Below are 27,144 nucleotides of genomic sequence, written 5' to 3'. Positions count from 1 at the left end.
TGTATTGTGACATTTTAGTGTGGGGAGAAAATTAAGTAATTAAATCACGCAGAATTCTAAAACCTCACCAATAGCAAATGTGCCCCCAGATTAACAGCACGTCTGAAGCTTTGCATCTTCCAATCCGGGGAATGATCAGATCCTGGTCCAGGGAGGCGGTGGGGACTTTTTAGCGTGGGGCACACCGGAAGGGGCGGTGTGATTTCCCCGCGGATGCCGGAAGTGCTGCTCTTGTCGTTCTGTAAGCAGTATGGCGGCGGCGAGTGAGGCGGAGAGAGTGGTGCTGGTGAGTGAAGCAGCCAGAGTTGTAACACTCCCTCGGGGTGGGGTGGGGGGAAGGATAGAGGCCCCACTGCCCGGACGGGCTTAACGGTGGGAAAGTGGGGAAATGGGGCAATAAACAGCTGCAGGAGGGCGACTGAGGGGCGGGGTCTGAGATCCATGGGGGCGGGTCTAGGTCCATGGGTACAGGGTCGAGTAGGGTTTGGGATCCATGGGGCGGGGGGCGCGGGGATCCGGGATCCATGGAGCTGGGGGCGCGGGGATCCGGGATCCATGGAGCTGGGGGCGGGGATCCGGGATCCATGGAGCTGCGGGCGGGGGGATCCGGGATCCATGGAGCTGGGGGCGGGGGGATCCGGGATCCATGGAGCTGGGGGCGGGGATCCGGGATCCATGGAGCTGGGGGCGGGGCGGGTTCTGCGCTCCAGGGGGGCAGGTCTTGGTCCATGGGGGCAGGGTCCGGGGAGTGTGGGGGTGGAATGGTTCACTATCTGCTTTATGACCATCGTGAGAGCAACTGCACCTTCCGTCTCCTAACAGCAAAGGTTATAAAAGAACAGAGATAAATATATTAACATTTGATAAAGGTGCTCGGTCTATAGAATAGACCGTTGATGTATTATATTTTGTTATGTTTCCAATAACTGCCTTTCTTCTTTTACTCATTTGAGCACTATAGAAAAGTTTTACAGGGCAAGAATACATTTGCGTAGATAGAATAACTTAGCAATGTTAACTGTAAAGAAAGTGCAAACTGAATCTTCAAACAATCCTCAAAGTAAACATTACACGATATATGTTTAAAATATATATTCCCCCATATTGTTGTGGTAAGTTGAAGGTTTTATAATGTACTATATAATACATTATGCTAGTTCTGTTTTCTCCATCTTTCTATCTCTTCACTATTTAGGAGAGATATACCACAGTCATTCCAGATGTGAAGTTATCAAACATACTGTAAACATTTTAGTTGTTAAATTGGTTTTGTTTTGGAACTGGGCAGATTTTCTAAAACAAACTGTTTCAGAAAGGCAATAGCTTTTCCAGTTCCATTTATTGCACTTCAGTAGGCAACACCAATCTCTTGTATGCCTAAGTGAGGAGTCTTTTATTTCATAACTGCCAAGTTCTTATTGATCTTCACATGAATGTCTGAGCTCCAGTGGAAGAGCTTGATTGCAGTGCTGGTGAATATAAGAATTTTGGTTGACCTTTTACTTCTGCAAAGATTCCTTGTTCTAATTTTGATTTGTAAATGAACTGATTTATCGCTGTCGTTCTTCCCATGCTTTTTAATAGGTTTAGGAAAATCATGTGATCGCTTTCTTCCAGTAAAATGAATTGTATGTAGGCTACTAGGTTGAATTAGTGAGTGGGATTAAAGAATAATAAAACATGCAACTAGTTAATACAGTTGGTGTTGTCTTTCTATCACTGTAGGCACAGCAGAGACAAGACATTAAAGCCATAAAGAGCATACAATGTTGATTCACCAACATAATGCCATGGTTTGGAAACTATAATTAGGAGGAGAGAATAGAAGTACCAGGACTATTTCCATGGGAGCAGAGAAGGCTGGAAAGAGATTTCAGGCTTTGAAAAAGTGAATTAGGGAAAAAGTATTTTTTGGGGCGGACTCCGTGATCAGGGTCATCAATTTGCAATAGGCACTGAGAGGTGAGGAGAAATTTCTTTATGCAGGGTTGTTGGAGCATGAGCTGAATTATTCAGGCACAAACCATTGCATCCTTTTTTTAAAGGGGAAAATTAGATAAATATTTGAAATAGAAGACACGCGAGGCTTTGGAGAGGAGAGAGTGGGACAATAGGATTAATCTTGGATTCCTCTAGCAAAAAGCTGGCACAGACAAGATGGTCTAAATAGCTTCCTCCTGTGGTTATGACATATGCATTTTAGTCTCACTTTGGTACAAGGTGCAAAGACAAAATGGGAGCAGTATATCATCTCTTGCATGAAATGCTGATTGGTACTGATAAATACTTTAGTTTTGAATTCAAGAAATGCAGTGGTAATATTGAAATACATGATCTACTAGAAATACGAGGGCAACTTTTATCATCCTCTTGCAGCGCTATGCAGTTTGGTTATTTGCCTTAGTTAAACTGTCACACAAGCCTTCCTGCATTGAAGTAAAATGGTAAACATATTCAGTGTTTATTGTATAGAATAGCAAATATCTAGCAATGAGTTTAAGGCTGTAATTTAGATACTGGGTTTTGTTGAGCTTCTTTCTTGAAGTTTAAATGTGTTTTTGCTGTCTAGTTATAAATTTCAGTTTGGGAAAGCCAAAACTACCACAGAGCGAGAAGAGAGCAGCAGTGCAGATTCCATGGGAGAGATCAAGTGAGTTTAACCACTAAATAGTGGGAGTGGAAGTAGGAGGTTGGACTGGATCCAGCTAAGGGTCACTACAGAGACTCTTCACTGGATGCATTTGGCCGATGGATATAATAATGAGGGAGACCTCAGCTCTTCTCCAATGTGTAATGGGACCAAGTTCATGTTTTTTTTGGAAAAGAGGATGTGTGGAATTAGTTAATGTGTCTGGATGTCTGTAATTCTTTGACAGCACGACTAGTTACAAGTCATCGTGTCAACAATAAACTTAAGGTGTGGCAAGTCTTCAGATTAGAATCTTTGTGTTATAAAGGCAGTAATTGTAGTGCTGAATAATAATTAGCTTAGATAATATAGCAATTTTCCTGATATAATTGTGAATTCAATATCATTAATGTCTTTCTTCCTCCATCTTAAAACTAAAGCACCCTCTCTCCTATCCACTCCCGCTCCCCCACATCAGCTTTGTGCCCTTAAAATTGCCTCCAAATTACATTATTTTGGTGAAAAAGTTTATATTGTCGTTTTTCAAAATATTTCAGGAGGAGGAATTTAAATGGTTATTGCGGGAAGAAGTTCATGCTGTCCTTAAACAGCTGAAAGATATCCTTAAGGTAATTTACCTTGCTCTTTGGATCAGTGCATGGAAGACTCTGAATTTTAGTATTCCACTACAGTCTGTCACAAACCACATATTCAAATAGGTATTTCATTACTACTTAACTTTGCTGTGTTCCATAACAAAACACATCATTTTAATTATTTCCCCTTTGTGTAAGTTAGGAGATTTTGTTTCTCCATTTGGTCTGTGCTCAAAATATTGCATTTTTCCAGCAGTACAAGTCAATAGTTGTTATAGTTAAGGGTGAAAGAGCAGAAGTCATGACTGTATGCACATTGTAAACTTAATACCAGTCACCTCTTCAAAAATGTAATGGCTTAAAATGCAGATTAAAATGTTCTTGTTTTGGAAATGCTCTTTGTTTTTCAAACTTAATAAAGAAAGCCATTTGGGGATCTAACTATAATTATATTTTAGATTAGATTAGAGATACAGCACTGAAACAGGCCCTTCGGCCCACCGAGTCTGTGCCGAACATCAACCACCCATTTATACTAATCCTACACTAATCCCATATTCCTACCAAACATCCCCACCTGTCCCTATATTTCCCTACCACCTACCTATACTAGTGACAATTTATAATGGCCAATTTACCTATCAACCTGCAAGTCTTTTGGCTTGTGGGAGGAAACCGGAGCACCCGGAGAAAACCCACGCAGACACAGGGAGAACTTACAAACTCCACACAGGCAGTACCCGGAATCGAACCCAGGTCCCTGGAGCTGTGAGGCTGCGGTGCTAACCACTGCGCCACTGTGCCGCCCACATATTGTGGAAGATTTCAAATTCTCCTTACAATTCAAACCAAATGTTGAGTTCCCTTTTAATTGGTATCATTGCAGTGACATAGGCATCAACATAAAGATTGATGCACTTGATTGCTTAATATTTCAGGATTATTTTATCTTTTCCACTATTTTCATGTCGAGACTTTTGGCCTACTAACAATTTTGGATTATCTGCAATTTAACAGCTAGGATTTTTTTCAATAATACAAAAGCAAAATACTGCAAATGCTGGAAATCTGAAATAAACAGACAAATAAAAAAAGAAATCAGCATTTTCTGTTTTTATTTAGGATGTTTTCATTCCTACTTAATGGAAGATTCTATCTGACCTGTTTATTTTTTGAATGATGTATAGATGGATGGTGATATCATGGTGATACTAAAGAGTTAAAGTGAGTGGTAGAATTAATCATGGGTATAAAATACCATCCCCCCGCTAAGCTGTTTCAACAGATCTCCTACAAAGCAGCCCAGTATTTTCTTTGTCAGTGTGTTGATGACTGAAGTCCATTACAGTGCTGCAGACCATTACATGTTCATGTTTATTCCAACCTCACCAGTACTTTTGACATGTTCAATGATTAAGGAACATTAAAGTCAGTCTTTATTTGCCAGGTTGAAAACCTGAGTCTTTTCAAATGCTTATGGCCCTGTTTTTAATGTGAAAAGCTGAGGGAAATTAAGGGGAAGATTGGACCCTAAATACCAAAAAGTAAAATTGGAGAAATAAGACAGAATCAGTTTTTATTTGGAACATGGCTAGAATTCAGTTTAAAAAAAAGTTAAACTAACTGACAATCCAGTTCTTTATACTGTTCACGGATGCCACTATATGGGCCTCAGTGGCAGTTCCAGCATGCATGTACACAATATGCTATCCAGATTAAAATAAGTTTTTGACTCTGTATTTAAAATAGCATTTGTTTCCGCAAAGTAGTAATCCAGCTATAGGAACATTCCTGGGCTCTCCAGATTTGTTATGGAGTTTGGTGGCATTAGCCTCATTGTTTGCCAGCCAGGCACTATAACTGCTCACATTGCTAGAGAAATGCATTTCTGCAGCTGACGCATGCTTTGGACACAATGATCCCCTATCTAATCAGAACCATCATCTCACTGAATCATAACTGAAACAATCTAAGAGAATAGTCATGGCTTAACTTCAGAATTCACCTTAATTCTCTTGAGTTTTGTGCTAAAGATCAGGTCAAAAACGTGTGCGTCACGTTAGCGATGTAATCATGCACCTTGAAAAATGTACATAAACACATCCTATACAACACGTACATTGCACAATGCGGGCAATACCAACAATTATGTGATACGTGAACATCTTGGGATCTGATTTTCAGTGTGAAAATCAAGGAGAATTCCAGTATTTTAATCCCATAATCGGGAACAGAGTCAATTTTAATCAATTCACCAAATCACGAAATCTGGGAAGTTGAGTGGAAACAAGTAAAAACTAATTTTGATGATTATCAAGAGAAAAAACATATGTGGGCCATCTGTAGATAATGTAAATGTAATGCTGTTGCTTAACAAAGCATTTAGTTTGCGGTTTTCTTTCTTACTAACAATGGACTCCTCTTGTACAGGAGGCTTCCCGGCGTTTTACTCTGTCAGCTTCTGGACCTGAAGGTCAAACCCGGCAGGAGAACTTCAAACTGGGAAGTTCAGTGTAAGCAGTTGACTTTAGTTTGTGTTATGTTGGATAGGAAATTATGATTTTCACTGGCAACTGTGCACTAAAAATAGCATTTCTTTTATCTACCAACACATATCTCCAGAGTGCTCAATTGAGGAAGAATCAAACTGATGGAAAAGATTATTTTTAACTTTTATTTAATGACAATAATGAGGGCGACGACTGCTTTGGAAGATTTTTCACATTTGGAGATTTTGTAAATTTTTCAGTATCTTGTAAAACCTTGTTTATTTTTGAATGTGTCTGAGGTATCTGAACATTAATGTTCTTTTCTTGATCACATGCAGAAAGCTTGTGTGTTGTGTATAGTGCTGCTAACTGGTGTTGTGAGACTCAGTTATTTTCTGTATATTTTGGCCTATTTTCAAATAATGACCTGGAACTTATTTTAATCTTTTGTTTGCTTTATGTTTTCTTTCCCCCTAAATCTCCAATTCTGTTTTCCTCTCTCTTTAGGATACCTGGGCCACCTATTCCCTGGGCCAAGCAACCTGTTCCCAGCCATCTTCCAGTGCTTCTTTTCCTAACTGCTTTAGGATGATTGAGAGTGATCTATAGAATTCACTTTCAGTTAGTTACCTCCTCTCATGTAAGGAAGTGACTTGCTTTAGTTCTAAAAACTTCTTTAGATGGTTTAACATGAGGTATCTACCTTTATAAAAAAGCTCACTGTCTTGGTACCTAGTATTAGACACCTGAACAACGGGGGTCTGCAGAGTAGATAAATCTGAGAGGGGATCCTATTGAGATTAAGATCCTTAAGGGCACCAACAAGTTGAACTTCAAGAAACTTATTCTCTTGGACTCTAGAAAATAGATGAAACTGAGAAGAATTGAATGCACAGCCTAATTCTACCTGTTTGATGCAGAAGGTGCTTGAAATGTTTGAAACAGACTGCCCAGGGAGGTGATTGAGACTGATGAGTAATTTTAAGAAGGAAGTTGTCTAGAAAATAAATAGAGAGATAAAGGCTGTGAACTGTGTATTCTGTTGAACTCTTGGGCTGGCCTGATGGAGCTAAGTGGTCTTGTACATTCCTAGTTTACACATTAAATTGGAATAACATTTTAGGTGTGAGTCCCTTGATATTTTGAGCTTCAGTTATTTCTTGGCAGACTGTGGGTGAATCTTAGTAGAAGTGTGCTAGTTGGAGCAGCAAGTCATTCAGAGAAGGCGATTGTTTAGTGACTTAATATGAAGATCTGTAAGGTTGGTTTCCAGGTTGGCCATTGTCTGGGAATGAAACAATAACCCTTTAATTTTTATTCTTTGGCTGAACCCCACTGTTAATATTAAGTCATAGAATTAGGGTGTAGCAACACTTGCAGACAGTCCTGCGCCTTGTGCTATTCTGGGTGGGACAACAATTTAAATCAAATTTTTCAACCCCAGCAAAATATGATTGCGAAAGGTGCCTTAGAAGAAGGAAAGGTGGAAATGTCATTTACTGTTTGAAGTAACTGCAAAGAAATCAGGAAGCGTGAGGTCAGGTGATTAAATAACGTTATTGACAGTCTGTTATCTGTAGGTTTTGGTTGCAATCTTCCATGGGTAATCATTTTTTTATTCTGTGTATGTAGACCATACATACAAATAGTATATTTTTTCCTCAGATTAAACATAAGTTTACATCCAACCTACTTGAGTTATACACTATGCTATAAATGTGTTATGAGATTTATTTTCTTTTTCAGCACGGACCAGGTGAAGGGTGTCCTTACTTTGCAGGGAGATGCACTGACTCAGGCTGTGAGTACATAGAAGACAGCAATGAAAACACTGGCATCATAGACTCAAATAGTATGATTTATTAATTTTTAACTGAACTGACACTGATGTCCTTTTAGGAAAGGAAATCTGCTCTGCCTTCCCATTCTGGCCTATATGTGACTCCAGACCCAGAGCAATGTAGTTGACACTTAACTGCCTTATGCAATGGCCTAACAAGCCACTCAGTTGTATAGGGATGGACAGTAAATGGTAGCCTTGCCAGTGACATCCACATCCCATCAATGAATTTAAAAGAAAACAGTCCTTCGAAAGTAACTCCATGTTGAGTTTTCCAGGTTATGGAAAATTTACAGATCATGTCATGCTTGAATTTTTTAAGATGGGAGCATATAAGCCTTATTTTAATCAGGGACCTCGAAAACCCATTGCCTCAATACCTAAGGGTGGAAAACTTGAAGAATTGTCCTCAACCTACTCATGGGCAATGCCCATAGATAGGTTCATCATTAGAGTAATGATTTAACCATTGCTAATTATTGTACTGAGTTGTCATTTTGTTGTTGAAAATATCATGTTTCAATTCTGAAGTCTTTGTTTATGGATTTAAGGCAGAAAAACGTAGATCACCATGTTTGAGCACATACGATATTAAACCATTCAGAATACTATGTTTTCAGGTGTGTTTGAACACTGTATTCCACGTCCCTTTAACTTCTAAAAGTATTATAATGCTTACCACTTTGCACTTGAAACCAGAGTAAATTCCAATGTACTGTGGAAGATTTAAACTTACGGCTTCCAAAAGAATCTTATTTTCGAGAGAGGATTGATGCAGTGCTGCAGTGTGTTAGATCACCAGTGTAAGCACCATAGGTACCCAAGCACCTGAGCAGTTAACCTCACGTGGGGAGGGAGCAAGCAAAAACCATCTGCCTCCATATGCAAGAAAGGAGAGAAAATTATCATTGGGCAATTTGCACACAGCTCCCCAAGGCAGGTTCAGACAGCATGAATGAAGCCAGGCAGCAATCGGTCTCAGTTTGGGGAGGAATGGGTAAAGAGAAGAGCAACAGAATGGAAACTAAAAAACTAAATTTCCTTAATGTAAAAAAAAAGTCCTTGGGGCCAAAGTGATGCGTTTTGCTCAAACAAGAAGAGTGGTTGATGGAATGGCTATTTTATTTGTACTTTATTTTGTTGCCCTGTGACATGGAGTTAAATTAATAATGTTGAAAGGAAAATACAGTTTCTGAACAATGAGAATATTTCCTTTGTTCTGTGGAATATATAATAAAATAAGTTGATAACTCTGGATGTGCAACAGTGCTATAAAACTACTTTAACTTCATAATTATTTTCATGGGATGGCCACATTCATTTTACCATGAATAATGTATGCAGCCAAAGGATAGCTGCAATATATGCACGCCACATTTTCATTGTGTAAATATAAAGTGTTCAACTACCTCTAGGCAACTGCTATGTCCAAGCAGCTGCACCTGAAATTTAATTGAATGTCTGTTCTCTAAAATAGGACATTAACCTTAGACTGCCTAAACACAACCAGGTTCTGCATTGTACCTTCAGGGAGGACAAACAGTGGAAAATGCAACAGGTAAAAGCATTCATTACAACAGTTTCTTCCTTCACTGTATGCGGTTGTCCACTCTTTATGATTGCTTAGCTTATTTTAACAACAAAAAAACGATTTGCATAATGGCCAGGGTTGAAGGGGGGGCTACAATATTACCATTTGTGTCAAATCTGTTAAACAACAGACCACAGTAACACTTCATCTTCTCCAGCTGTGAATTTTGATTGTTTTTTCACTGGCTGCTTATTTTATTCTACCTGAAAGCTCCTCCCCGTTAAATAGAAAATTGTGGAAAAAGGTTTCTGTATCATTGTAGAATTTACAGATGGGGAATTAGGTTCAATCCTGATCTAGCTTTTTCAGTACTTATGTTCAGAAAATGCTAGAAATGCTCAGTAGTTCATGCAGCATCTGTGGAGAGGGGAAATAAAGTTAACATTTCAGTTCGATGATCATGCATCATGAGTTCTGATGAGTCAGTGACCTGAGATGTTAACTCTGCTTTTCTCTCCACAGATGCTGCCTGACATGCTGAGTGTTTTTTTTTATATACTTAACTGAGAATGTTTGGAAATAGGCGTAGAATGGGCCCATTGTTAGAATCTTTATGAAGACTTGCCCTCAAGGGGTCAGTAATCTGTTTCATGTTACATAACCTGCTCTTAAATTAATTATCTCCAAATGCTGGAAGAAGAAAAAAATCAGATACTTTAACAGGAGATAGTGTTTGAATTCTGGTAATTCATTAAGAACAGGATGACACCATGTAATTTAAGGCACCATTTGGGAACTTAGAACTTGCTAAACTTTGGATTAGGACTGAGATTTGAGATTGGATTTTTCTTCCTCATCATACCATTCCCAATAATAATAGGCATGCAGAACAGATTTAGAAATAAAGAAATCAGTACTGGGCTGGTTAAAGCTTTTTAAAAAGAAATAATTGATAGCTGAGAAGCAGGATTGAAGTTGTAGGAACAAGTGCAGATAAAAATAATCAAATGTCTTTTTCTGTCATATCAAGAAAGGTACATGATCAGTGATTAATATGGGATGTAAGGCTAAATGAGTTTTTCTTCTTCATCTCTGGGCAACGGACAGAAACCATACCAAACCGTTGCTTAGCAGATGAAATAGGTTGGAACGCTGTTCTCCAATACATTTGCCACTGGCTACAAGTGGCTAATTGGGAATCCAAGTGTCCTAATTATATTTCTGATTCATAAATAAAGAAAAGATTAATAGATACCATAGTTGAGCATGTGATCTCTCTACTTGTATTTGCATGGCATATGCTTGGGAACCTCAATCTTTTTGTTTATCAGTTGGTAAAATGGTAAGCCGTATAGCAGAGTTTTTTGATCATCGGGTGCTTTACTTCCTCAGTTACTGAGTAATGTTAGATGTTATTCTAAGGGGAAGCTAGATAGGTTCACAAGAGAGAATGGAATAAAAGGATAGGTTGAGATGCAGTAAGGTGGGAGAAGACTTTTATCATTAAGCATAGATTTGTTGGACCAAATATCCTGTACAATTTTTATTAAATATACATGTGACATATTTACCTTTATTGTGTAGGTGTATATAAGCCATTTTCCACTAAAATTGGTGCATGTCAGCATAGCCACATTTGGGGCTAGTCAACAATTTCCATTGGACAACACTGGGCTGGAGCTTGGGGATTAATGAACCACATACCTTTTTCTTGTTCCAATCTATCTTGTTTTCTTGTGCACGTCATTCCTTGTTGTATGGCAATGTTCCTTCCACTTTGTTTTCACCTCTTTCTCCTCCCCAGCCCTCCCCACCACTGATTTCCAATTCCCCAGTTTTGAATTAACCTTTTCTTTCTGCCTTATCAGATTCAGGATGCCAGGAATCATGTTGGTCAGGCCTTGTACCTACTAAGCAGCAGAGATCAGACTTACCAATTTAAAAGTGGGGCAGAGGTCAACAAGGTCAGTCAGATTTTAGTACTTATGGCACATTAGCAAGTAATATCCTCTAAATATCAATATGTAAATCAATTGTTAAATTAAGTTCTTTTAAAACGCTAGGTATACCTTTTGAATGTTCAATAGCCATAGATTATTTTACTAATATATAGTCACTTCTATCCACAGGTAGTCTGTATACAAGATAAAAGTTAACTTTCAAGCAATTTTAGGAAAATGATAGAGACTGCTTTCACCTCCTCCCTACCCCTGCAACAGACACGTCCCGCAGAATTGGAATGGGGGTTTTATCAAATTATACTTTAATGCCCTTCATGCAGTGTTTTAGCACTTATTTCTAAATTATGGGCTTTGCTCCAGTTTTCACAGTAGAAGACACAAAAAGCATCCCAAGGGTGGTAGAAAATCAGAAGGCAAAAGGGAGGGTGGAACTTAAAACTATCATTAATGGGACTAAATGCTGACAAATCCCCTGGATCTGATGGCCTGCATCCTAGCGGCTTAAAGGAAGTGACTGCAACGATAATGGATGCATTGGTTGTAATCTTCCAAAATTCCCTAGATTCTGGAAAGGTCCCAGTGGATTGGAAAACCACAAATGTAACACCTCTGCTCAAGAAAGGAGGGAGAAAGAAAGCAGGAAACTGTAGGTCAGTTAGCCTAACGTCTGTCATTGGGAAAATTTATTAAAGAGGTAGTAGCAGGACATCTAAAAAATCACAATGCAATCAGGCAGAGTCAACATGGTTTTGTGAAAAAGAAATCGTGTTTGACTAATTTATTGGAGCTTTTGAGGATGTAACAAGCAGGGTGAATAAAGGGGAACCAGTAGAGCTTGTGTATTTGGATTTCCAAAAGGCATTCAATAAGTTGCCACATAAAAGGTTACTACACAAGATAGGAGCTCGTGATGTTGAGGTGATTATATTAGCATAGATAGAGGACTGGCTAACTAAGGAAACAGTTGGGATAAATGAATTATTTTCAGGATGGCAAACTGTAACTAGTGGAGTGCCACAAGGATCAGTTTTGGGGCCTCAACTATTTACGATCTATGTTAATGACTTGGATGAAGGGACTGACCGTATTGTAGCCAGATTTGCTGATGAAGCGAAAATAGGTAGAAAAGCAAGGCGTGAGGTGGATGCAAAGAGTCTGCAAAGGGATTATAGATAGGTTAAGTGAGTGGGCAAAAATTTGGCAGATGGAGTATAATGTGGGAAAATGTGAGGTTGTTCACTCTGGCAGGAAGAATAGAAAAGTAGAATATTATTTAAATGGAGAGAGACTGCAGAATGCTGCAGTACAGAGGGACCTGAGTGTCCTTGTACGCGAATCACAAAAAGTCAGCATGCAGGTAGGTACAACAAGTAATTAGGAAAACAAATGGAATGTTGGCTTTTATCACAAGGGGGATGGAGTATAAAAGTAGAGAAGTCTTGCTACAACTGTAAAGGGAATTGATGAGACCGCACTTAGAGTTTTGCTCTCATTTAAGGAGTGACATACCTGCATTGGAAGCAGTTCAGAGAAAGTTCACTAGACTGATTCCTGGGATGAGGGGTTTGTCTTATGAGGAAATGTTGAGCAGGTTGCTCCTATTTCTTATGTAGAAAATCATAAACTAGTTCAGCAAGCTTGTCCAGTCAATGTCTAAGCCACCCAGGCCAGGTTCAGTTGCTCGGTCTGCGCTGTGCATTCTGCCAAATTGGCAGTTTGGTGGAGGTTTCTTCCCTGACCACATTCCACATTGGATGAGTTCAGGAGTTTGGTGTGATACTCCCAATGATCAAATATCCTACTGAGGCTCTCTATCTAGTCTTACATATGAAGTATAGCCTTCTGGGTGAGATTGGAGGCTGCCTTATGGCTTTGGAACTCATTCTGTAGTGTGAGTCAGAGCTTTCAGAGGAGCAGGAAGAAATAAAATGCATCTTCTACAGGAAAGACTTAATTGTCTACTGTCATGGTTGCAAGTTGGCTACTGGGAGCAAACTAAAGATTTTGTAATAAATTACATCAAACTGTTTTCTCTTGATAAATATAAGCAATTACTGGAAAGTGTCTATGTGGAATGGCTCAGGTAACCACAGATGTGTCAAAATGATAACGTAGCATCAGAGAGTCTTTGGCTGTAAAAAAAATTTAAATTAATTTATTTTTCAGTTGAAGATTGCTTCACATGAAATATTGCTCAATTCACTTTTACTGGTGAGGCAATCCTGACTTGCTTGCGAGTTATCTGGTCTGTCTGTCTTGTGAAGATATTTGTCTTTTCTTATGACTCATTGTGACACATCCTCTCGTTCTTCCCCTGAGTAAAATGAAAATTAATGTGAGACGCTGCCCCGAGAAATAGCTTAGCAACCACAGTGAAGATAAATATCTATGTAGAATGAAGGACACTTATTTTTTCACTTGTTACAAGACTGAAGCTAGTGTGTTTACCAGTAATTAATCCAAAAGATTTTCAATAATCATTAACCAGTCCTGAAACTTACCTGTACCTTACAAAACGTAGACATTTTCTTTTTAAGCTCATGGATGCAGTAATGTTGCAGCTAACCCGTGCTCGCAATAGACTCACCACTCCTGCAGCAATGACACTCCCGGAAGTAGCCTCGAGCAGTTTGTTGGTGAGCACATATCTTACTGTATGACTGACCAGTGTCTTTAGATTTTCTGCTTTTCTCCCCACTCTCTCTCCTCTCTCTCATCATAAACCTCTCCTCCTGCCAACCCATTCCAGTATGAAGTTTAAAGTCAATAACTTCACACCAGTGCTATAATTATAGTGTGACTGCAGCCTAAATGGTAATCCAAAATCAGCTGGTATCAAAATTCATGTCAAAGCTTTCATTCTTTGTCATTAACTTTCGTGTTGTCTGAAAAATGGCTTGAGGGAAGGATTGTGAATTACATTTCTCAATTATTTCCACCATAAGCCAGTTACCTGAAGTGCACTGACTTTGTGTAGTACTCCACAAATATATATTTGTGGTAACATGTTCGTGTGTGACTTGAATCAGTATATGCCAACAGGTTAGGGCATTGTACTTATGATAAAGATATTCTAACACTTAAGGAATTTCAACTTCCATTTCATTAGTTTACGCTGATGTTTATTTGTATATAGTTGTAACAACTAAATATCTTAATGTCTTAATTCTCTCTTAGAAAATGTTCACACCACCTCTTCCTGGTGACATCTTTGCAAACTTCTACATTAATCTGAGTAAACTTTGTTTGATTGTCTACCAGATACATCTTCTGCAGCCTAATTTGAATAAGGTAATATCTGGCAGCAGCATTTTCATTGCATTATGCTGTTATTACTATAGTTACTAACTAGGTGTTAAAAGGAAACTTTTTGAAGTAATCAGTATAAACTGGTTTGTTTGGTACAGTTCAGTAATTTGTTGAAAAAAACCATGGCTTTTTGAATGTTATCTGATGCAGATAAAGTTTAAATAGGTGTTGGGACCACTGTTCATAATTTTATCAATGACTTGGCGGATGAAATGTCCAAAATTTTTGCTTTTTAAGTCATAACGTTATACAGCACAGAAACGGGCCCTTCGGCCCATCTTGTCTGTGCTGGCCATCAAGCACCTAACTATTCTAATTCCGTTTTCCAGCAGTTGGCCTGTAGCCTTGTATGCTATGACGTTTCAAGTGCTCATCTAAATACTTCTATATTGTGAGGGTTCCTGCCTCGACCACCCCTTCAGGCAGTGCGTTCCAGATTCCAACCACCCTCTGGGTGAATTTTCTTTTTCCTCAAATCCCCTTTAAACCTCCTTCCCCTTACCTTAAATCTATGCCCCCTGGTTGTTGACCCCTCCGCTAAGGGAAAAAGTATCTAACCTATCAATGCCCCTCATAATTTTGCATATCTCAATCATGTCCCCCCCTCAGCCTTCTCTGCTCTAAGGAAAACAACTCTAGCCTTTTCAGTTTCTCTTCATAGCTGAAATGCTCCAGCCCAGGTGACATCCTGGTGAATCTCCTTTGCACCCTCTCCAGTGCAATCAGATCCTTCCTATAGTGTGGTGCCCAGAACTGTACACAGTACTCCAGCTGTGGCCTAACTAGCATTTTATACAGCTCCATCATAACCTCACTGCTCTTGTATTCTGTGCCTCGGCTAATAAAGGCAAGTATCCCATATGCCTTCCTAACCCATCTTATCTACCTGTGCTGCTGCCTTCAGTGATCTATGGACAAGTACACCAAGGTCCCTCTGACCTTCTGTACTTCCTAGGATCCTACCATCCATTGTATATTCCCTTGCCTTGTTAATCCTCCCAAAATGCATCACCTCACATTTCTCAGGATTAAATTCCATTTGCCACTGCTCCGCCCATCTTAACAGCCTATCTATATCGTCCTGTAATCTAATGCTTTCCTCTTCACTATTTATGACACCACCAATTTTCGTGTCATCTGCGAACTTACTGATCATACCTCCTATATTCTTGTCTAAATCATTAATGTATACTACAAACAGCAAGGGTCGCAGCACCGATCCCTGTGATACACCACTGATCACAGGCTTCCACTTGCAAAAACAACCCTCGACCATTACCCTCTGTTTCCTGCCACTAAGCCAATTTTGGATCCAATTTGCCAAATTGCCCTGGATCCCATGGGCTCTTACCATGCGGGACCTTATCAAAAGCCTTACTGAAGTCCATGTAGACTACATCAACTGCTTGACCCTCATCTACACATTTAGTCACCTCCTCAAAGAATTCAATCAAGTTAGACACATTCTTCCCCTGTCAAAGCCATGCTGACTATCCCTGATTAATCCCTGCCTCTCAAAGTGGAGATTAATCCTGTCCCTCATAATTTTTTCCAATAGTTTCCCAACCACTGATGTTAGACTCACCGACTGTAATTACCTGGTTTATCCCTGCTACCCTTCCTGAATAATGGTAACACATTCGCTGTCCTCCAGTCCTCTGGCACCTCTCCCGTGGCCGGAGAGGATCTGAAAATTTGTGTCAGAGCCCCTGCTATCTGCTCCCTTATCTCACATAACAGCCTGGGATACATCTCATCTGGGTCTGGGGATCTATCCACTTTTAAGCCCAGTAAAACATCTAATACCGGCAAGAAATTGGATGCAGTGGTGCAATTAGAAATGCACAGGGTAACTCGGTGGGCGGAAAGCTGACAGATGGAGTTTAACATGAATAATTATATGATGAGATACAGTAGAAGGGAAAATGTGCCTGAGGTAATAGCAGGAAAGAAACTTCAGGCTATTTGATAGATAGAATCTTAGCTCAGTGTTCATATGTAGTGAAAACAAATAAAATGTTAGGATGTATAACTAAAATTGTGTTTTATAAGGTTAAAAATTACCAAGTTGTATTTGGCCCTGGTGAGGATTAGTCTTCAAGATTCTGTCATAGAGTGATAGTGAGACTGTCGGTGAAGTTGTCCACAGTCTGGATCAGCTCATTCTCTTGACATCTTGGGTTTAACATGAAACGGAGTAGTCTCAGCCTGCAGTTACACTATAGGTTCCTTAAGGGGAAGGAGCATTTTCTAATCATGTTCTAAGTCTTTAGTGAAAAGAAGGGAAAACAAACTAAGCGAATAATCAGTGTTTTAGGGCAGTTCCTTGTGGCTTTTCTCTGGATTAGACTGGTTCTTTCTCTTCAAACAGAATCTTGTAACTGTAAGAGGTTAAAGAACTATAGAAACAAAGATTTACTGAAAGTACTGCATGACTTTTTATGTGAGTAGTTGAGTGATCACACCAGCATCTGTTGTACCCGATGTTGCCACGTCAAACTAATCTGGCTGAAGTTGTTGAGTTTACCAACATGGATAGAAGCGTGTCTGTGTATGTTGTTTATATGGACTTCCAGAAGGCAGTTAATAAGGTTCCACATAAGATGTTAGCACAAATGAAAGAGCGTGAAATTGGAGGTAATCCTGTAACATGGGTTGGTAACTGGTTGAGAGGTATGCGTTAGAGTATGGATAGAGGGAAGGTTCTCTGATTATCAGAATGTGACAAGTCGTATTCCCCAGGGACCTGTACTGGGGCCTCGTCTTTACGAGTATATCAATGGCTCGGATGAAGGAATAGAGTCGTACATCCAAGTTTGCAAATGACAAAGTAGGAGGCAGAGTAACTTATGTAGATGAGAGCAGGGAGTTATATGGGGACATTGTCAGAATGAGAGAGTGGATAAAAATATGGCTGTTGCAGTTTAATGGGAGGGAATGTGAAGTCAACCACTTTGGATGAAGGAATAGAGTTGTGTGTCCAAGTTTGCAGATGACATTAAGTTAGGAGGTACATTAAGTTAGGAGGTACAGTAAGTTGTGTGGATGTGAGCAGGAAGTCAAATAGGGATGTGAACAGACTAAGTGAATAGGTAAAACTATAGCCGATGGCGTTCAATGTGAGATTACCCACTTTGGATACCTTGGTGTGGGGTGTTGGGGGGATGTTGTGAATACAAAGGGGAGGAAGTGATTCTTCTGTTGGATAGAGCTTTGGTCAGACCCCATCTGAAATATTGCATTTGTTTTTATGGCCTTAAAGAGGCTGCAGCACAGAGGTTAAATTCAGGATAGATTGCATAAACTTGTGTTCCCTTGAGGTTAGAAGGTTGTTCATTATCTAATGGAGTTGTTTAAAATGATAAAGGAATCCGATAGAATAGATGCAGAGAAACTATTTAATCCGGTAGCGGAATTCAGAACAAGGGGACATAATCTTAAAATTAGAACCAGGTCATTTTAGAGTGAAATGAGGAATCACTTTTTCCACATAATGGGTAGTGTGAATTTGGAACTCTCACCCTACTGGGTAAATTGAAATTTTCAAGACTGTGGTTGATTTTTTTTTTTTTGTTAGGTAAAGATATCAGGGGGTATGGAACAAAGGCAAGTAAAGGCTGTATGATCTACCCTTCTTCCTGTATTTTTATGACTGTAGTCATATTCTGTGTCATTTATATAGGATCATGCAAATTCACACTGGCCCAGTAGGAGATGAAGGATAAAAAAGTAATTCTGTAATTTAGGTGTCTACATTATTTGATCTTGAGACAGTGAGCTTTATCAGTGTTATCATGGCAGACAGTATCATTCTGCCCTTCCTGTTTGCTTCTCTGTCTGTGTCATGTGAGATCATGTTCCATTCAAACTAGGACTTCCAAAATAGGTAGATATTGGAAACTTTTTTTCCCGACCTTGGTTGTCAAGTGATAATGTCAGGTATAAAACTATAAAAGCTTTGGGTAGTTTTGAAAGAATTAGAGTGTTACCGGCTGGTGCTGACATCCTTCATAGTAAGAAAATAAATATTGGGAAGTCCTATGATATATAAAGTTCTTCTGTTGTTTTTGGACTGTCTTCTCTTTATCTTTGCCTTTCACCTTACAGAACTTCAAACCTGCAGGAAGCTCTGTGCTGCACAACCCAGGATCCATGTTGTAAGTGCCCCTCTGAGTTTCTACACATGGGAAATGGATGCATCAGTTTGATTATGACTGAAAAACTGGTTTAGCATGAAATTTCCTAGGTGAAGGTTAGAAGGCAGGAAGTATCTAATAACCAACAGTCCTTTCGGACCTGTTGTATGTTTTAAATTAAATTTTGACACAGCCAACATCAGCAAAAGTGATACTATGCATATTTTGAATGTGGAACGTTTAAATTTCAGTGAAAGGAGCAGTGGGAGCCGGAGAGTTTGTGTGTATTTATTGCATATGTGTTGCATTTGGTGTCCCCTTCCCAAGGCATTTTATTGCTTTTTGAATGATTTCCATATCATTTGTTTGTTCTCCCCAGGTATTTTGCAATGATTGAGGATTTTTTTTTTCAACCCCACTTTATGGATATCACAGAAAATGTATATTAAAAATGTCCTGAAATTTGAGTAAAGGACAAAAGAAATTGCCGTTTGAAATAGCAGTAGATCCGAATGTATTGCTTTTTCATCAAACAAATTACAAATGCATGATGTTTTAAAAGACACTTGGTAAAGTAATTGATGTTATTTTATAGGTTTATTAGATCTACATTAGTATTCCCACATGCCTTTACAACGATTTCATAGCATTTTAATTTTGTTTTGCTGCTCTCGTGCCTTAGTTGATTTGCAACTTCATATTTCTAATGGATATCTAGGATCTCTGAAAATGCTTCATAATTATTTTGATTTAGTTTTTAAAAATATGTGCATATAATAGACAAGGCCACTAATTTGCATGTTCAATTGTAAGATTAATGGAATTGCAGAATGCAGTCTCCAGAATAATTGCAAAGTCACAGAATCATGTGGTGAACATAGTAAACCACTGTAAACCAGTGCTCCGATGGCAGAATACTATTGGGGCCACTGATTTGTGCTGACTGAATAATAATTACATTATTACATGACTTTCCTGGATCTTTCCTAGGATCAGATTACACAATTCTATCCATTTTTCTGAGTACTAGCATTGCATTATTGAGATGACTTCGTGCAACAAGATGTATTTTGACAGTTGCACTCGTGAAACAAATTCAGTAATACATCGCTGCTGTGAATACGCTACTCTCTGTTATAGGAGCATCGCCCATCTAAGCTAAAACTCCTCATTTAAAAAGAGGCACAGAGTTTGCAACCTTACTTGTCTACATGTTGAGGTTCATATCTTAGATGTGCTGCCAAAGTTAGCTATCAGAGGTGCTTGTCTGCAGTGGAGATGCATGAGGTTTCACCTGTCCTCTTGTCTGCGGATGGCGTGCATCCCATTGACATATAAAGAAAGGGGAGGAAATGCCATGAAAAGACAGAAATCTTGTACTCTTCAACAGCTCTCCCCTTTGTTCTAGTAGTTCATTCCCAGCTAGGCTCTGATTTGAAATTCCAGGATAGGCTACCAATCTAATATAGAACGAGGGAGCCATCACATCAGCTTTCTTAATAGTAGCACCGAAGCATGCAGCAAGAAGTTCTTTCTTGGCTGAAAAGACAATATGATTTTAGCAAGAAATAATTTCAAAGTGTGTTTTTGTCATTCTGCATTACAGTGAGATTAATAACCAGAAATTTGAAGTTAGCCATGTGCACAAAGTGGAATGTGTAGTCCCCTGGCTCAATGACACACTTGTTTTCTTTACTATCGCACTACAGCTTTGTCAGCAGCTGAAGGATAAGGTATGGTCTGTTTTCTTTAATCTGTCTGATAACCAAAAGTATGTTGTTTTACATTGTGTTATGTCCTCTTCACAATTAGCTACTTAGTATTCATGACTGACTTTGCAGAACTATTAATAAGTTATTGTAATAAAATGCTGCTCTTTGATTAGAATGGCTATCAATAGTGGACAGATTTCACTGGGCAATTTCTGGGCTGCCAAATTGAGCAGGTAGATTCTTCCTGATGGGAAAGGTGTTCTTTAGTCAGATACATTCAGATGCGTACAATCTCTGTCCTCCCTAACCCCCATTTTTGCTCCTCCTTAGGATTCTCCATTCTGTGATGCTTCCTGTCAGGCAGAGAGCCAGCAGCTAGATTAACACTCTGCTTTTGCTAATTCGGCTCTAACAAACTTCCAAGTATCTGAACTGCTATGCTGTCTGCAGTAAATCCCTAAAAATTACTACTAGGGTGTTACAGATTTCATCAGAAACTTCTTTTGATGTCCCAAGTGTGCAATCCATCTGGGCTGAGTGTTCTGTCATTTTCAGCCCATTTGAAATTGAGCGCGAAACCTTTTGGTCAAATTGAGAAAATTGATGTTTTTAATAAATTTGGATGTGGAAAAATTGCATAAATTAATTAAAATCATCCAAAAATATTGCCTTAAATAAAACACGAAGCTGTTAATAGTTAAGAGTTTAGTTGGAGCCTGTGGCAGAATGTGCTGTTTTCGCTGTTTTAATAGTTACATTCATCACAATGAGAAGCTATAGTTAATTTTATGTATTTGTATTAAAATTGACAATTAGGGGAAAAGCATCATTGAAGGAAATTTTAACTCGTTTTAATTCCAATGATAAAACGTGTATTTTTGAAAATTTGGAAGAAGTACTCTACTGTATTCGAATCATTTTTCTATTGGATATTGTTTTATTTGTCTTTACAGATTTCTGTGTTTTCCAGTTACTGGAACTTCAAACCCTACTGATCCTGAGCAATAGAGTAAATGAAGATCAGTCTGCACTTTGTACCCACCTCCTACGACAGCTCCCAGTCTGTCTACTGTAAACGCTGTCCCTGAATATTTTGGGCAATATTCACTTTTCTGTGTTTAGAAATTGATTGATAAGTTACACATGGTGCACTTTGCTCACCTGCCCTTGATACTTGTCATGTGTTTTAATATCCCTTGTGGAGCTTGGTCTGGCAATATTTGGAAATGAGTCACAAAATCAAATGCAGTCAAAATTTTTAACCTTTTTATAGATGTTTGTGTCAAAACTTTAGGTTTTAATGGATGACAATGTGGTTTATGGCTGCTTGAAAAAAAGATATAGCAAATGTGTTGAAGTAGAAGCAATGATTTCTATAGAATTACACAGATTTTGCATTGTGCACTTTTGATCATTTTGAATTTGCAGACTGTGTGTAATAAAGTAGGGAAAATTACCTCTTTGGGAGCTTAATGTTGAGCACTGAAGCTAATGTTTTCAACCTGTTTAACAGGGAAATAAAAGAAAACTATACATTTATACCTCTTGGTGGACCAGCCAAACATTCTTGAATTACAATATATTTTTGGGACCCCAGAAATTCCTTTATCAGGAAGAAATGGAAAGGTTGAAGTGTAGTCATGTTTAAGTTTAAACAGATCAGACTTGTGCAGTTTGCCACAGTAATTTAATATACTTTGTGCTGGTCACGAATTAATTGATCCTAAGTTCATGATTGCTTTCCCAAGAAATCTTGTGCCTGAGTCTAGATTACTCTTGCATCAGGATTTCTGAACTGGAGATCATGTATTTGTCTTTTTTTTAATGATTCAGCAACTAAGAATGAACAAAGATGAAAAACACTGAACCAAACTTACCTTTCCCACATATTGGACTTCTGAGGTGTGCTATAAATTTTGTAGATTATTGACTAGATGTGCAGTGCTAAAAATCTGATTGGAAGCCTTTTATGTAGTTTGAGTATCTAACAAGGGTTTTGGTCAGTTATGTTGGGTATGTGTTTATCTGGAGTCTTATAGATACGAACACTATAACTATTTGACACTAAAATATTGGAATTTAAACTGCATAACTAATGTAAAAAAAAATAATTTGTGCACATCATTAATAATGAACAGGGGAAATGTATTTAACACATGTATTCCTGAAAAGCGAATCCTTGCGTTTCGTTGGAAATGTAATCTGTTCTGTTAGTCCAAAAGGATATGGTTCATGATGTTGGATAAGTTTCACAGTGGAGTACATATAAGGGGATCTTGAACAGTCAGATGAATCTCCCTAATGCAGGACATAAATAATGTATATTTGCGTAACTCCTCTGAATAAAATGTGGATAGCGTATGTGTTAACTCTTAACAGTTTGTGTGTTAACATTAACGTGTTCATATTTCAGTTGTACGTTTGTATGATATTTGGATACTTGTCATAGTTCTTTATTTGTTCACATTGGCAAAGAAAGACACTGATTTTTCAGCACTTTGCAAAGTGTGGATACTGGAAGTGATAATTTTGAAACTCCCATTCACAACGGAGCTATATTCGGGACCCAAGTATTATATTTCGATAGATCCTAGTATCTAGAAGGCATTGATTTTTTTTCTTTGAAACTTCCCACACACGGCTCTTGTTATGCATCTCCTGTTCCCCCTATTCCTGTGGCAGAATCCAGTACAAAGAAAAACCCCCTTTTGGTGTGTCTTCAGTTGAGAACTGAGAATATCCAAAAATCAATCCCATTTATTCTGAATGAAATATGACAGTGAGGTGTAATATTGTTTTGACCTCTATTTTGTAAATATTGTAGGTCATTTCTAAGTAGTGCATGTGTAAGGGACACAATTTGAAAAATATTTCACTAACAATACTGTGATTATATATTCAACACTGATCAAGTTGAGCATTGTTCAAACTGTCATAACTTTTCCACGAGTAAGTTAATCCTTCTTAAACTGCTTTATTTTCAATATCTGGTATCTGTTGAGTCTGTTCTAAAATGTTCAAACCTACACTTCTTTGTATAGCTGTTGCCTTCAAGAAGTTTTTTGGGTGATTTTTAGGAATAAAAAGCAACATTTGAGAGTCTTGTGCTTATTACATTGTTGCTGACTTTAGCCAGTGTGCTCGTATAGGATGGCTCAAAGCACTCCGAGCAGTTGATTTCCTTGATTTGCACAAAATCTGGAGTGTGTAAGCAGAGCATTTTCAAATGTCCTCCTATTTTACTCACAGATTTCAACAGATTACTAACCAGCTCAGATGTCCTGCCTTTTTGCAGCATGTTGCGTTTGTGGAAATCTTGCATGCAACTTGCCTTTTTTTTTTACTGGAGGAGAGGTTAGTCCTTCAGTTTCCTGCAAGTTTTATTAACACAGTGGAGGTGAGAAGGAACAAGTTTTCCAGTTTAAAAAGCATCAGAGCCCAGCTGGAGTACATTGAGTCTTGTAGCTACATAGTTTTCTGTATAAGATGTTCTGACTGGAATCTTGTTACTTGTAAAGCCGTTCATTGTAACATGTATTGAAGTTACAAGTTGTACTTATGAACAAAGCAACATGCATAGTGGAATAGGTGAGAATAGATCAATTAACTTTTATTCAAAGTTCAAACTCATGAGTGAAGTAAGGCAGAATAAATAAGCATGTGCCACATAAGCTATTAAAAAAAACTGTGATGTCTTCCAATATCATGTAATATGAATACAGTATGTTAAATATATTTTATTCCGTTATTCCTTCGATCAACCTCTTAAACAAAATGTACTGATGTTTTGATGTCTGCTATCGATGTGACAGAGACCAGTTATATTTAACGTGGATTGTTTAAATTATTTAGAGTATAATGTGGACCAAACAAATCATTCAGATTGTATCTGTAATAAAGTATTGATCTCAAAGAATTATATGGTTGTTTAACGTGAAATTTGATTCCATTTACACACACTTAGCAATTCTTCAAAATATGATTGTCAATGAAAGAGCTCTAATTTTTTTTTGTGGTGGAATGGTAACTTTTGCCAGCAACACTCCAGATCCTAGTCTGTGCAGCACGACAGAAGGAGAATTGTGTGAATTACTAGAGGAGTAGCTGATGGGATTGAAAACAAGCCATTAATGCAGTTGGTGGGGGAATGGGTGGCTAAGGAGTGTGTTAAGGCCAGTATCAATACCTCTTAAGTATTTGAAACCTTATTTCAAAATCACGTTAATGTGATGTTACACGATTTTCTGGGTTGGGATAGCAACATTCAGTCTGGAATATACAACGGTAGTTTTGGTATGTTGAATGATCAGGAAAAACTGTGGATTCTAGATTTTGCAACATTGATTTGATCTCCTACAATTCCCATTTTGAAACCTAAGAATTTCTAAAATTATGCAGCCTAGTTAGTTTAATCTTTGTTATCGTGCATAGGCTACATCTTTAGAAAAATGTTACTTGTGTCTCTTCTGTGGTCTGATAAAAATTTACCTTGAATAAGGCAAATTGAAAGGAGTGGGAGAAATAGCCTTTAATAAAAGAAAATATAAGATTAGTTTTTTTTCCACTTTGTAGTTCCAGATGCGTAGTACTCGCATTTTGCAGTGGCATGCAAGGATTACAAGCACAGTTAAAATGGTTGACAGATCAGCCCATTTTGCTTTGCTGTGCACTGTACAGATCTCCACCCACCTGAAGAAGGCTGAAGAATCTGCAATTACAACTCTTCGAGTCCACATGTACTACCTAATGAAGTTCTAGGATCTCTATTGCCATCTGGTGGTCCTCAAACCAGGTAGCAGTCAGAACAAGTCTCCCAGAATCCTGGACTGACAGTAAAGGCTGCTTTTTGTGACAAACCATAAGAGTCATAGATACAGCACCGAAACAGGCCCTTCGGTCCAACGAGTCTGTGCCGACCATCAACCACCCATTTATACTAATCCTACATTAATCCCTCTCACCTTCCCTCAATTCTCCTACCACCTACCTGCACTAGGGGCAATTTTTACAATGGCCAATTTACCTATAAACCTGCAAATCTTTGGCTCCACAACTCAACTTTGACAATGCTTCCCCAAATATATCCCTTTTAGCAGGGGTCCTAGCTAGAGCATAGCTACCTGGCCCGAACCTGACAACTTGTCGGGTTCAGGTTGGGTCGCTCTTCCCGGGCCAGCATTCGGGGTCGGGTCGGACATAGTGACAGCTAGGGCGGGAAATACTCCACGCTAGTCTGCAGTGAGCAATTCCATCGAAGGTAGAGCACAACCTCTTTAATATAATCAACTTTATTCTGGTGGTTGGGTTGGGCAAGGGAAAAAATGAAAGGACTCAGGCTTGGGTCGGGTTTCATTTGCAGACCCGAGCAGATCTTTAGTCCTATTCCCTTAACAACCAGTGATTTTAAAATAAGGTATTAACTCTGGTCTTGGTGCAAAACCACATTGAAACAGTGGATCTGACTGCATAACATGACTAACGTTCTATGCTGCATAGTCTCCCTCATCTGTATTCATTTTGTGATCACATTTTCCCCATTTTACTCTCTCCAAATTAATTAACCTAATTATCCTCCCTAATTTTTAAATTGATTTCTTTGCTATAAAAAAGCAAGCATAAATTGTATTGAAAATTAGGAATTGTGTTTAAAATCTTTCAGCCTAATTATGCAAGGAATGTTCATATTCTAGATGTGTGTAATGTAACACACTGCATAGATGCAGTTTAACTGGATTTATGACTGCTTTTATGTGGCTGTAGGGTTGTGTTATTCTGCATTGTGACCAAGAATGGGTACTGTGAAAGTATTATAGGAAACAATATAGTAAATCAGCTACACAAAAACAAGAAATGCTGGAATCACTCAGCAGGTCTGGCAGCATCTGTGGAAAGAGAAGCAGAGTTAACGTTTCGGGTCAGTGACCCTTCTTCGGAACTCGGGGTTCCGAAGAAGGGTCACTGACCCGAAACGTTAACTCTGCTTCTCTTTCCACAGATGCTGCCAGACCTGCTGAGTGATTCCAGCATTTCTTGTTTTTGTTTCAGATTTCCAGCATCCGCAGTATTTTGCTTTTATTTTAGTAAATCAACTACATTGTATATTAGTACTTACTGATTTACAAACATGCTAAATGTGAATTTTGCAATGACAATTACTTTAAGGCAGCTAGTTGGATTCTTGCCACTAAAACATTTATTCCAAAAATTATTTTACTGTGAAGTATACAGCTTTAGAAGAATTTATGAAATCAGCTATAAGAAATGGTTCCATCAACATGTTCCTGCAGTTTGGCTAAAACATGTCAATTTATGCGGAGACATTAACTTTCTGATATTGAACAAGTTACGCTACAGATGTTAACACAATTTAGTTTGAACAAACTGCACACAAACCGCAATATGTGAGACATCAGTTTACTTTCGCACATATAGTAAATTAAAAGAATGCACTTTAATTAAAATTTCAGCAAAACAAGAATTTAGCAGTAATTAACAAAACTAACATTCAGAAATAAAATCCACGAGTACCAACATGCTGTACACATCTGCAATTTCCCCCACCCCCCCCACTCCCCAAGTTAAGAAAGATCACGGATAGCTGCTTCCTTTTAAAAAATAAAAATGAGCAAGTCATCTTCAGGATCTTGCATAACCTTGAGCTGGTTGTTCAGGCACTGGTGAAGATTTCGGAGCAAGTCACCTGCTTGATAGTGCATGGACCCCAAATAGTGTTAGACTCTTAATTAATTTCATCACAAACACAATGCTCTAGCCAGAGTTTCTTCAGGACCAGATTTGGCCAGCGAAAGGGGAAATGTTGCAGCTCATAGCGACAAGTTTATCTTGGGTTAATGCAGATGTTCAAAAGGGACAGCTACCTTTTTTCTGGTCAATATCTCTACTTCAATGTGATCAAAAATCAAACGATGCATTTTAACAAG

The 27,144-nt window shown here is 38.5% G+C and overlaps 1 protein-coding gene across 1 annotated transcript; it reads left to right on the top strand.

Annotated features, from left to right (window-relative positions):
* The first annotated feature begins 209 nt into the window (after window positions 1-209).
* rogdi (rogdi atypical leucine zipper) lies at window positions 210-24,122 on the top strand. The gene is made up of 11 exons (XM_068056361.1): window positions 210-286; window positions 3,187-3,258; window positions 5,656-5,738; window positions 7,461-7,515; window positions 9,032-9,112; window positions 10,954-11,049; window positions 13,584-13,682; window positions 14,224-14,337; window positions 18,463-18,512; window positions 20,098-20,224; window positions 21,157-24,122. Exons 1-11 carry the CDS (start codon window positions 251-253, stop codon window positions 21,196-21,198), a joined length of 855 nt encoding a protein of 284 aa, XP_067912462.1. The 5' UTR covers window positions 210-250; the 3' UTR covers window positions 21,199-24,122.
* Window positions 24,123-27,144: the final 3,022 nt, after the last annotated feature.

Source organism: Heterodontus francisci, chromosome 24 (genome assembly GCF_036365525.1).
Source record: "Heterodontus francisci isolate sHetFra1 chromosome 24, sHetFra1.hap1, whole genome shotgun sequence".
In the NCBI taxonomy this organism is placed as follows: Eukaryota; Metazoa; Chordata; class Chondrichthyes; order Heterodontiformes; family Heterodontidae; genus Heterodontus; species Heterodontus francisci.
The sequence above is the reverse complement of the archived record's forward strand: the minus strand, read 5'-3'. Positions and strand labels throughout refer to the sequence as shown.

Bases quoted from the DNA above. Each gene is read 5' to 3' on its own strand.
- rogdi (XM_068056361.1), top strand. From the start codon at position 251: ATGGCGGCGGCGAGTGAGGCGGAGAGAGTGGTGCTG. The intron at 11,050-13,583 runs GTCAGTCAGATT...TTTCTTTTTAAG, and splicing joins GTGGGGCAGAGGTCAACAAG to CTCATGGATGCAGTAATGTT. The intron at 13,683-14,223 runs GTGAGCACATAT...ATTCTCTCTTAG, and splicing joins TAGCCTCGAGCAGTTTGTTG to AAAATGTTCACACCACCTCT.